General features: G+C 34.7%; 2 protein-coding genes across 4 annotated transcripts in view; both read right to left on the bottom strand.

Annotated features, from left to right (window-relative positions):
• The window catches only part of LOC120329620 (dnaJ homolog subfamily C member 13-like), a 55695-nt gene extending 50178 nt beyond the window's left edge, over positions 1-5517 (bottom strand). For all 3 annotated transcript variants that reach the window (XM_039396334.2, XM_078118446.1, XM_039396335.2), the window contains exons 1-4: positions 5376-5517; positions 3247-3322; positions 2176-2325; positions 503-601 (exon numbers count right to left, since the gene is read on the bottom strand). In XM_039396334.2, the coding sequence (XP_039252268.2) occupies positions 503-601; positions 2176-2325; positions 3247-3322; positions 5376-5446 (396 nt within the window). In that variant the 5' untranslated portion in view covers positions 5447-5517. The remainder of the gene's footprint in view (positions 1-502; positions 602-2175; positions 2326-3246; positions 3323-5375) is intronic.
• Positions 5518-5567: 50 nt separating this feature from the next.
• LOC120329621 (solute carrier family 22 member 15-like) lies at positions 5568-11051 on the bottom strand. Its single transcript, XM_039396336.2, has one exon. The coding sequence runs from the start codon at positions 10582-10584 to the stop codon at positions 9124-9126; it is 1461 nt and encodes a 486-aa protein (XP_039252270.2). The 5' UTR covers positions 10585-11051; the 3' UTR covers positions 5568-9123.
• Between the last annotated feature and the right edge of the window lie 2401 nt (positions 11052-13452).

Genomic DNA, 13452 nt, shown 5'->3' with positions numbered 1-13452 from the left:
GAGAAAAAAAATCGTTTAACCGACTACGGCTGCGAAAAAAAGTTCCCATAAATATTGGAGACACGAATATTTTGTGGCTAACAACGTTATTGGCAAACTCGGGCACTGTTATTATCGTGGACTACGTTTATTTTCGTAATTCAGAAAGTCCAAATGTGCATCATGGACGCGGCGCTGACAAGCGATAATTTGTCGACGCTGTATCTCGATTCAATGAGCCAAAAACAACGATTAACGAACGTCCAATATTTTTTCTTTTTTTCTGTAAATCGCTCTCTTTTTCCAAATCGCGTAAATCTGATTCGAATCGATTCGGAAAAGATGCGATTCGAATCAATCCGATTCGTAAATCTGAAAGTGACATCCCTATCTACAACACCCTTATAACCGTTATTGAACGTACATGATCCTAAATATGTAAAATATGTGATCCCAAATATAAGTGAAATAAAACTGGGAGGTCATTCCTACAAAATACATGACAGAATTTAATAGTCAATACCTCCAATAAAACTGGAAGTCTTGTATCACTCCAATGATGTTTCCTTGCATTGAATCTTTGAACCTTGTGATATGCTTCAGAAAAATGCTTGCAGTATCTCTGAAACAAATAAATAAACGGTATAAGGATTTGTTACACAGTTATGAATGTCATAAATTTGTAGACAACATTAGAGTTTATAATTTTTTATTATAATATAAATAAATGATTGGATCGTTACAAAATAATGAAACCAGGTTTGTCACACTGGCATAGATAGACCGGCGTTATCAAACCAACAAAGATTATTACCACATTATATAAAAAAAAAGATTTAAAAAGGGTTAGGATTTGTCAGACAGTTACAGAAAGTTATAAATTTGTAGAGAACATTAGAGTTTATGATTTCAATTTTATTAGAAATTACGAGATGGTTACAAAGTTATTAAAACAGGTTAAATATGCCACACTGGCATAGATAAACAGGCAATATCAAACAAATCAATAAAAAGATAAATGACACGAACTGATCATTCAACACAGACAAACACACCTTTACCCTGGTTAATGATCAATCACTTTGCCTATGTGTTGCCTTGCTGTGTGTTGAGCACAGCCTATTACAAAATATAGGCAAACAAAATATGAATTCGAACACAAATGCGACAGATTCAATAAAGTAATGTTCTCATAAGGTTTACAATTTCTTTTTTATGGAATGGACCCAATCAGAGACATAGTTTTTCGAGCATACTGTTTCAAAAACTCAGATAATAAAAATATTGTTAAAATACGATTTTCATATAAAATATGAATGGCATATACTATTAGTAGGCAGGTCAAATTGGGAACACCGCGATTTTTTGTAAAAATAGCTATCTCAGAATACTCAAAAAAGGTTATTCAAAGAGTGCTAAACCATTAGGACATAAAAATCTCATCACAACATTCACAAGACAGCCAAATCCGACATAAATTTTGAATTTATCAAGACTGTGAACTGACATGTCAATTAGAATATTAGTAACCACAGGATGAATTTTACTTTGGCTTTTATTTGGTGTAGTATGACAAAAGTTCTTTATTATTACCATAATATTTATTTATGCACAAATTATAAACTACTTGAACTGTACAAAATCAACTTGCGCATAACATTAGTTGAGTTTCCATTAAAGATTAAACGAGAAAATCGGTTGGAAACCGAAGACTTATCGATATAGAGTTAGGGGATCCCACAAAACAGAAACTGCGGTTTTGATTCATCCGCTCTTGTAACTTGCGCACTGCGCATCGCACACACACACTCGGCTGATCTCAAAATTCTCTCGCTTGATCACTTGATCACTAATTAATTAATAACTCGCTAATTATACGACATAATTCATCCAAAATCAATAGGCTTTTGGTCCGACATATGATGAATGCACATGCGAAATCTGGAGCAGATTCAATCTCGCTTTCGTGAGATATCGCGTGCATCTAAAAGACAGACAGACAGACAGACATACAGACAAATACCTATCAACATACTTACCGATTAAAATCGATAAGTAACAAATAAAATATTTTCCATGCATGGTGAGGGGGGAATAATAAGTCCAATAATAGCCGAAAGGAGGATTTTAATGACAAAGGTTGGGAACTCAAACCAATTTTATAAAAAAGACACTTGATAGGCGAAGCAGACTCACCAATGCTTCAGTGATAACATCAGCCCTATGGTCGCAAGAGAATCTCATCGTATCATTCTTTTTTCCAGTTTTTCGCAATGAAATGATAAATTCATTTAAATTCTTTGATTTGCTTTCCGCAAGAATTCCAGCAAAGTCACTATACGGCCACTGAAAAATAACAAAAAAATTGAAAAATTACAAAATAGAGCAAAATTTTTTAGATTAAAGGCTGAATTCTAGTAGCTTATCGCTACTAGTTCAATAATACATAGTTCATTGACCCTTTATGTTAGAATTAATCATCTCATGGGCGAGCCAGTAAAAAGGTATGCCTAACTGTAACACTCCAAAAAAAATATCAGCACTTTAGCTAACATAACTTGTTCGGAACTCAAACACAGAACTTGATCATAATGGCATGGAACACAGACATCGTGAAGTGTAAGCCTAAAATGCTTATTACTACCGAGCCGAGTTTACAACCTAAAAACGAGAATATCGATCAAAGACCGAAGACTTATCGATCGAAACTGGTGTTTCAATTTATGACTCTATAGTGACACCGCATGTCCCATCACTAATTAATTAATAACTCGCTAATTATACGACATAATTAATCCAAAATAAATAGTCTTCTGGTCCGAGATATGAAGAATGTACATGCAAATTTGGAGCAGGTTCAACCTCGCCTTCGTTAGATATCGTGTTCATCTAACATACAAACAAGCAAACAGACAGACAAATACTTATCAACATACTTACCGATCTTAAAATCGATAAGTACGGTAATAAAGTTGCCAAACTAAGGGATCGGATTATACACACATAACTCTGATCGCGCTCAAATTAAATGACATTATGCTTACTTCAAATTCCATTAGCTACAATTCAAACCATGCTCTCACGAACAAAGCATGTGATTTGTAGGATTGACTTATATGCGAATTTTTATAAATTCACCAGTTTGGGGCCATTTTTAGGGGGTCGGCTTATATGCGAGGATATACGGTAAATATATTTAACTTACAGAAGTCCCAAATAAGCTCAATTTAATAAAAATGGTCTATGAACCTAACATGAATTTCTTACTTGATTTGTTACTTCTAATGTTGATGGATTATAAGTTGTGATTCCTTTCGTTCCAACAGAGAACACTCGCTTGTATCTGAAAATAGTAAAAGTTAGAAAATGAAACTGTTACTAGTTCATGAAAATGGGCCCTAATTCAATTGAATCCGATACATATTGGCAATCATACCAGAGACAGCTACCATGTTCATCCCTGTGCAGTGTAACATAATGGCTTAAGCAGTGCAGCTGCAAATAAGTTTTACGAGAATAAAAAAAATATTGCAGAACAATACTGAACGCTTATTGTCACTGTTTCCCGCGCCATAATATGCTCTCAAACCAGTATATTTATAAAGTGGTAATATCTTGGTATCTCAATTTGGGGATATATAGAAAAATAAATTTGATGAAATATAAACCAACATTAATTAACAGGGTACTACGGTAGTGTGTGTACCAGACCCTTCCCACAACTCGATGTGAAGTAGGCCAACAAAATTAGTTATCTCCATATCGGTACACACACTCCTGGAGCACCATTAACAGAAAGTACATTAGTGCATTCTGATATTAGTGTTCTGAATTCTGATATCAATTGTTCAGCAACATAATTGCCGGTATTCCGCAGAGTATCATATACAGGTCAGTGGGAAATACGATACTAACGACAAAACTCTGATTCAGAACTGAGTCATTCAAATTGATGCTTGTGTAAGCTTGTGTAGTCATATTCTTGCACAGAGAAAATATTTAAAAATCAAATTTAAAACTAAAAACAGGGGTTTATGGAGTGGTTCAAAAGTCTAACATCACACATTAAATAATCATATTATTTAACATTATGCCTGACCAAAAATCCTGTTTGAAAATTAAAACTGAAATTGGGGGTGGATTCATTCAGAAGTCTAACATTACGCTTCACAATTCTTATTATGTAACATTTTGTCTGACAAAAATCAGACTTTGCCAACTAATAGCAAAGAGATGAAAAAAAAATTAATTGGGTAGCCTATACAATAATCATATAGAACAGTCATTTATAAAAAGATCATTTGGGCCATTCCAAGCAAAAGTTGAATTCCATCAATTTTTTAAAAAGTGTAGTGAAAGTAATTTTTTTTTATTTTCGATACCAAAAGACATTGGAATTTTATTGGACTACATTGATTTAATCGAACAATTTAAAATTTCACCCAGGTTTTTAATGGTTTATAAAAATTGGCCTGAAATGTAGCAATTTTGGTATAATTGGCATATTTTGTGATGATTCCTGACACAAAGTGTTTGATTGTGTGGTACAGTTATTTCATATGGAATTGACGCACTGGATTTAAGTTAATAAAGTTTGAATGTTTGCAGGGTTGTAGGACATTTCTTCACCCATTTAACGATTTATTACCAGAATTTTAAGAGATGATAGAGGCCGCTATTCCGAAGTGGAAAAATGTCCTGTAGTGTCACATACAATATGCACATTATTGGCCTGGATTTACAGTGTTACATTAGGTGAATTGAGCAACACATAGGGGGGTAGTTCAGCTACTGCACCAGAAAATATTATGGGCTCCTACTGTACCATCGCAAAAATTTACAGCACAACACAACGTACTGTTAGTGCATGGTGGATTTGCCGTCCTGTAGTGTCACGCTATATTTTACTATATTTTTTTTATCAAAATGGCACAGAAATACAATTGTGTCAAGTGTGAAGCAAGACTCTTGAATCACATAGGATAGTTATTTTTGTTCATGATACAACAAATGCATTTTATGCATATGGATCCAATAGAGCAGTGGTTCCCAAGTTGCGGACCATGGGCCGTAATTTAATATGGCCCACCGATCTCAAGTGTGTGAAATAGTTTAGTACTCCAATTGTTATGTCTTCATCACAGTTTAAGCATGTGCATATTCGGAACAATTCAACTATATCAGTATTTCAATTGCTGTATATGTACCGGTAACGGCATTGGGCCCTTCACTCTCCTGGCCTGCGAATATCCTTCCGCTTCTAAATTTGGTCCCCAGTCAATCAACCTTGGAAACCACTCCAACAGAGCAATGGCGTATAGGAAGAAAAGATAGTAGCGAGTCTTGCATAACTACAACTAAAAGTTGAATTTAAAAAAAATTATTATATTTCTTACTTTCCTCTCCATGAGTGTTTCGTAGTGTAGTAGCACGCAATGTCAATGTTGTCAGGAATTAATTGCGACATTTTTAACCAATAACAGATAGTCCAATCCTATCTTGAAAAAATCACTTGGTGTGTTGATAATGTACCACCCAAATAGTCAAGGATATAGCATTTTACCCTATAATATATAAATCCCTAGAAATCTAAAAAATAATGCAATACACCATATATTAAAAAGAGCGTGTTTTTTTAAAGACAATCTGTGTAATATTAAATGTAGGACTGACAAGGTAAATTGTGTTATCTCTATAGTATAATAGGGAATACAGTATTTTCCGGCTGAAATGCCAACCCAGAAAAATTTGCGGTGAAAGCACATTATTGACCTCCTTTTCTGATATTTTTAGTCCAATATTAATAAGATGACCACTGGAAAAAACAAAAAAAGGGGAAACGCCCAATAAGTCTTGACCCCAGAAAATCAGGCCAAAAAATTGGCTTACTAGCTGGAAAATACAATATTTATGTAATATTATGATAATACACCACACAATAATTAAAGTATGACATTTTAAAATTAAACACAGCTGTAACAACGTATATTGAATAAGTACTATACTAACTTGTATTAAAAAGGCACAATTGTTTAAGTATAATATAGTAAAGCATAGGTTGGTGTAAGTGGCCGTCCATATTAGTTCAGTACTGTTAAATTAAAGGAGTTCCTTCTGAACAGACTTAAGTGAAAATTCAAAAATGTCCAAATGTCTTACTTTTTCAAAAACTGCAAAGTCTAAGTTACATAATAAAATTTGTGAAAGTGTTATTCATCTATTTGTACCACTAAATATAACCAACTTGATTCTTGCTACAATACCTTTATTCACTAACTAAAGGGAGAGAGAAAAGAGAGATAGTTATGCCATATATGTGAAGAAAAAAAACAATGTAGAAAAAAATATACAATACTGCTGCCTGATCAAATTCAACGATTTGTGAAAATTTCAATGACTAAACAGAATTTGGTCTCTAAAATTTTAACAAATATCAAAAGCAAATTTGAAATGATGGTAGAAAGCACAGTAAGATAACCAAAAGTGCAATATGCAATTGAAAAATGTTCATATAATATATGCCATAACCCATAAGCAAAATATGTGTTGAAGCTGTAATAGGGGTTATATCTTACAAATTTCAACACTTGATAGAATGAATCAAAATTTGAGTACTTGAAATGGAAAATAAACTATAAACCAAATTGTACTTATAAATGTATTTACTATAACATTTGTAAGCATAGACACTAATGGCAAGAAGCAAAGAACATAAATATTGCTAGCGCTTCGAATGCTTCTACAGACACATTTCAGAAATAAAAGCACTGAGCATGAACTAAAATAAAAATGTCACAATAATGACAATGTTGTACCGGTACTTGAAAACAACAGCCGAGTCCAGAAAACTGGATAAAATACTCCATAAAAGAATTCATTTCAAGTGATTTTCCATGCCATATAATATGAAACAAGAAATATCCTAATAACCTGGGTGTATGCTTTACGCAAAAAGAAAACTTTTAGCTTCAACTACAGGAAGATTTCCTTATTAACTTCTACTCATGTGACTTAAAAATGAGTGGAATAATAATAAGGCATTTAATCAAATATTAATTATAACGGGAAAGTATGTGCTTTTTATTTCAAAAAAGAAACCAATATCCCAAACTACAGAAAATTTAGCTCATTAATTAACAGGATCAAAACTTCTATTTAAAATCAATAAACTTTAAAAAAAATCACTTTGATAAATATAAAAACAGCATAAATCTCTGTAACTTGGGTATATACTTTAGTCAAGAATGAAATCTGTATTACATTTAAACAACAGAATATTTAAATGGTCAACTTATTCAAAACTCCTACTAATGTCATAAATTGGTCAATTTAGTTGTTTATGACTGTGCAACACTTGATTAAGGCAAGTTTGAAAGATAGAACATGGACAACACAGAATATAATAATATATAATAGGCTATATAATTAAAGGTCAATAATATTCATAAAATATTTTTTTCTAAGATGATCTCACTCTCAGAATAGAACAAAAAAGGTGCAAAATACATAGCAATAACTTATAACACAAATCCCATTAATCTTATTCCTCTAAACATGCCCAGAGCTAAACTAATAGAAACTTGAATAATAAAATATTATGCTATGAAACAAATACCAATATGTCAGAAATATAACTAGAGCATCAGACAAAATTCAAGCATGAGAGAACAGACATCTTACATTAGGGGAATTCCACCTCTGCAATTTCAATGTAAAAGGAAATCCCTCAATAGATAATATGTAGTGGACCAGATAGATAAGACTCCAGTTCTTAGATAGAGTAGCCAAGGAATAATTGAATTCTAAAATATTAGTGCATCAGATGTTGCATATAATCTTCCATCTGCTTTCAGGTTTTGGGTCATGAATTTACTTGAAGCAGTTCTACATAAAAAAGTTTTAGAAAATTCTAACATATAATTTGTTGAAATATATTCACTACGAATTATTCGTACTAGGACTTAGTGTCACAGTTGTTATACCCAGCAAGTACACACACAAAAACTTATAGCAATAATATGAATATAAAATAAACATATGTCAAAAATTTAAGTGAAATTGGAAATTTAAATCAAATGATTTGAAAAAGTAATAGAGATTGTAATCAAAAGATGTGTATTCTTAAAAATAACGAAGTTAAGAAATAACGTTTTACATTTCGAAAGATTGTTCATCACTTTTGGCAGTAGGCTATAGTATTGCACTGAAAATACAAATTTTGTGTCGCCACTTCAAAAATAAAGTTTAATGAAGCTTTGTTTCCTAGAATATTCAGAAAATTTAATTTTATTACTATATTCATCATTATGGTAAGTGGTAACAAAATTTTCATTGAAAATTTCAGTTGAAGCCTTTTGCCAGAACTCTTATTCCACTAAAAATTTGGCCCAACTCTGATCACACAAAACCTCTTCCGCAACCATTTACCGTGATAGGTGCGTACGGCATGTTACTATTTGTAGGGTCAGATTATATGAGAGAATATACAGTAATAAACCTAAATAATTCCCTTTATTATAAAATTAGCGACTACTTATGTATCAGTGGATATCAATCCGATTGTACACGGCCTTGTCCAGTGCAAAAATGCCTCATGGACAACTTGCAAGTAGGTAGGATTTTGATTCCAAGACCTAAGTCTAAATTCCAGCTCAATTCTTAGAGATCTTGGCTCACTTCGGAAAACCTTTTATGAATCAGCTCTGAAATTTCATAAAAAAGGCAATAATTGGTCGAACGAGCTCACGAGATTGCAAAAAGCAACATATAAAATACGAAAACTTCTATATTCAATACTTCCTTCTTAAATATTGCTAAGATAATAAATGTGTATCGGTACATAATATCAGACACAGATAAAATAATAAAGAAAACACAAAAACAACTTTTCAACTATAATAAGGCAAAAAATTAATTTTTTAAGAAAAGTACTACCTTTTTTTACTAGGTGAATTTAGCTAAAATTGAGGTAGGAAGATGTCCATTGAAAATGTTTAGCTAGCAGATGCTTCTTTGATAATATTCAGTCTGATATTAACGAAAAAAAGGCAATGAAGTGTAACCTGATACGGGATCGTCAAAACTATTTTCATGATATGATTATTCTGTCGAGTCACGCTTCACTTATCCCACAGCATCATTAAATTAACTTGTAATTTCTCCATCTTCTTCTTCATGTGTGTAAGCCTCATCAACTGTGTTAACAATTTTCTTTCCACAAGTTTCTGGAAGAAGTAGAGCTAAAACTGCAGAAATTCCACATAAAATTCCATAACATAGAAACGGTGTTGCGGAATTTGAATTCACTGTATATGTGGCAAGGAAAGGGGCCGTCATACTCCCGATTCTGGCTACTGTAGACATGCTACCAAGTCCGACATTTCGAACAACAGTAGGAAAAAGTTCTGGTGTATAAACGTATATTAATGTAAAACATCCTGAAGAACCAACTTTCGCAACCATTGATAAAATCAAACGAAAGTGTGAGTTTGCATCCGTGTTTGGAACTATATACATGATAAACATACTAAGTGAAGTCATGGACATTAATAAGCATAAAGTTCCGCGTCTACCACACCATTTCCGCTCCATAAAGTATAGACAAATTGGAACAGATGGAAGCTGACTAATAGCAGACATACCAAACGCAAGATAAAAGTTTGGACTGAATGATCCTGCTCCAAGTGTGATACAATAAAACACAAAACTTGTCGTGAACCACACAAAACTTAGTATTGCAGTTCGGTAACGCAATACAGGTTGTTTCACCAAGTCTAATATCGAATTTTTCACTTCTAATGGAGTCAAGGAACGATGTTGGGAATCAGAGTACGGCTCATCTATGTCTCCATCCCCAGTTACTAATTTGTAATACGAATGTTGATTTCCATTTCGCTTCGAAAATTTTTGAATTACTGCTTCGGCTTCATCCACCCGTCCTAGAGAGAGCAACCATCTTGGGGACTCAGGTGTAAAAATATAAAATAAATATCCTAGTAATCCAGGCAATGCGGCCACAACACATAGAGTCCTCCATGTAGGTATATAATAGGTAATTATCAAAAACACACACATAAACGAAGTGAAAGATATGTGACCTATAATACCATTCGTAACCCACATTTTTGACGCAGACATTTCTTGAAGCATAATCGTATTTACAACACTTAGTCCACCGATACCAAGACCGCTTAGAGTTCTACACGCTGCCATTTGTTGCCAATTCTGAGTGAATCCTATTAAGAGTGCAGCAATCATTAAAATAGTGTAAACCTTCCAACCAATGCTTCGTCTGCCATACTTGTCAGATAACTGTCCAAATAGAACAGTACCGATCATAAAACCGAGAAAAAAGATTGACTGTAGGAGACCAGGTATCCAATTTATTTCCTCTTCAGTCAAATGCCATTCGGTGATTATAGTTTGAGCATTATAAGCATGTGGGTTATAATCGAACGCATCCGCAGGTGGAGCTAGAAACATGACTAACATGATCTGCGGTGCATGGCAGTAATCAACAGTTAAATAAACCAGCAACAAAAGTAAATAAGAACGTTTGCAAAGCGAACCCATTTCATTATTGATAGCTTCATCAACGTCCGTCATGATGAAGTTTAAAGTGGAAATCTTCTGTATAAAGTTGTTGATTTCTTTAAGAATCAGAGTTAATTAATATTAAAAAGAATTAAACTTCCTTGATTGGTGATTGCATTAGTATGCAATTATTTAATAATCCAGGTTTTTCATTAATAGTAGAACAGAACACAGGAATACTAATGATGAATTGATGCCTCATTCAGTAAATCCCTATATAGCAGTATAATCCTTGGTCCTCGACTTAGGTAGTGAAATGAAGAAGTGTGAATACCAGCACTATCAATCAATGTATGATGAGATTATTCTGACTGGTCACGCTTCAATGATTATGATATTTTATTCCGTATAATATCACAGCATTTTCCCAGAGTTCTGAGGCAAACGTTTGATACAGATAGTTGAAAAACTTACATTTTAGAGTTGATAAAATTATGAAATTAGAAATAGGCTATTTACAGAATTACAAAATTGATTTCTAAAATGATTTGAAAATGAAGCAAAAAAACTTAATATGGCAGAACATAATTTTCATTTTAATCTCAAGAGAAGGAAGGAAAAGATGAAAACAGCAAATCACAGAATCATACCTGTATCATGTCTGACTAGTTACATAACGTCTAACGAACCACAGAGCCACATCTTCTTACTAGGTCTGAGGTATGGTACCCCATACGGTACGCAGATCGGGTGTCTAGGTACCGGTACCGTACCGGTATAGAATTTTAAATAGTTACCAGTAATCTAGTGGTTCCCGAACCATGGCCCCATAACATAATGATCCGCGGAACAATTTAATATGGCCCGCTGAACTTGGGTGAGATAGAAACAATTAAATAGTGATAGTCTATCTTAATTATACGTTCACGTACCGGTACCGATACCGGCCCTGTGTGGGCGCTACCATCTCCTGGGCCGCAAATACCGGTACCGAGATCCTTCCGCTTCTAATTTGGCCCCGAGTCAATAAATTTTAGGAACTGAAGTCAGGAAGTCAAATTGTTCCTTATCCAGTTATCAGCCTACGCAGTTATGAATGAACTATCAATATGACGGCACGGTGGCTACGTGAGCAGTACGAAAATTTTACAATTTCTTCTCGGGTCTGGTAGGCTATAGTTTAGTACTGTAGTACCACATCCACTTCTAGTTGGCCTGGCTCAACAATTTTTGCATATGTCAATCCTAACCCCCACCTACGTCCCAGACTGGATTCCATGGCAGGTGCACGCCCGAGGCCGCTAGCGCTCCGCAAAAATGCACGCGAGCGAAATCAATTTTGCACGCCGAAAATTTGCAATTGCTCACCAATGTAAATCGGTTTAAATGGTTTTAAAATCAATAATCCAGTAATATAAAGATGCCAAAATATTATACCTCCACAATTGTCGACAAATACCAGCTTGCAAGATTTGGTCTGATCGAAATATTGCGAAGCAAAAAGACCATGGACCTTTCCCCAACCTTTGACCCGCGAAAAATTCCTCTCATTGTTACGTCCTTTTTTGCATCTTGCTGATTGGCCAATGTCACGAAGTAAACAAGGAAGTCGATGCTCGGGGAAAGGTCCATATCGTGTTGAATGATAGGAAATAGGAATCCCGTGAGAATAGGTATGGACGAAAAGATCGCCTCCGCACCAATGGCCAAGTACGGCTCTGATTCAGCGTATTTTTCATACAATAATTTTACACGAATGTACTGAACAGTACCGGTATCTAAGTTGCTCAAACACTCCCAAAATTAGTGACAAAGTATGAAAATAATGTTTGGGGTCAAAGGTCAAACGTCCATTTTGCTCTAATTTGACGTATTTTTTATCCATTAATTCTACGTAAAAACACTACCAAAATTAATGACAAAGTATGTCCATTTTGCTCTGGTTCAACGTATTTTTTATCCAATAATTTTACGCGGATGTACTGAACAGTACCGGTATCCAAAGTCGCACAAACACTCTCAAAATTAGCGACAAACTGTAGAAATAATGTTTGGGGTCAAAGGTCAAACGTCCATTTTTTCTCTGATTCAACGTATATTTTATCCGATACCGGTAATTTTACGCGGATGTATTGAGAGGTATCTGATGTCGAAGTCAGTTGCACGCGAGTGCAGTTGTTTTGCACGTCGTGAGCTATAATTGCACGCCAGGAATTCTTATTTGCACGTGGGAATTTCTGATTGCACGCCCGATTTCTCGTTCAAAAAGGCCATGAAATCCAGACTGGCCTACGTCACTGGAAAATTAAGTCATTCCGACATCACAGTGGCGTAATAAGGCTCCCCAAAGTATGCAGATGGTCGTCCAAAACGCGCAGACGATAACCCGAAATCGAGCAAGCTATTTCAGTATTTACCTCGTTTTCTCGTCGCAACGATCACGATAGGATAGAGATCGCCGGCTTTAGCAAGTTCTTATCGGTGGCGCAGATGCCATTTCGGGCGATCGTAATTACCGGTACCGGTATACTTTGGCAATCTCTATGACGTGATGGTGACGTCGTAGTGACGTACGGTAATTTTCGGATGGCATAGTCAGGTGACTGGGTGAGGGTTAGGAATAACATATGCAAAAATCGTTATGCTACGCCCACTGAAAGTACTTGTGGTACTAAACTATACTATACCCTTCCTTCTCTTGCAGTCTTGGGATTGTGAAAACCGACACTCGACAAGTTGATTGATTAAGATAAGATAAGAAGTCACCGGTACCGGTACCGTAACTCTGTAACTGCCACTGCAGCACTGCTGAGCGCATTGAGGTTTTAGATTTTACCAAGTACGGTACTATACGGGTATAATTATCTGTTTATAGTAAATTCCAACTTCTGCGATAAACGCAGGTTATGAAATCATCCAGCAGAAACAAGGGCTAACGCC

Source organism: Styela clava, chromosome 12, assembly GCF_964204865.1.
Source record: "Styela clava chromosome 12, kaStyClav1.hap1.2, whole genome shotgun sequence".
NCBI lineage: Eukaryota > Metazoa > Chordata > Ascidiacea > Stolidobranchia > Styelidae > Styela > Styela clava.
Note: the sequence above shows the minus strand (reverse complement) of the source record. Positions and strands in the feature narration are given on the sequence as shown.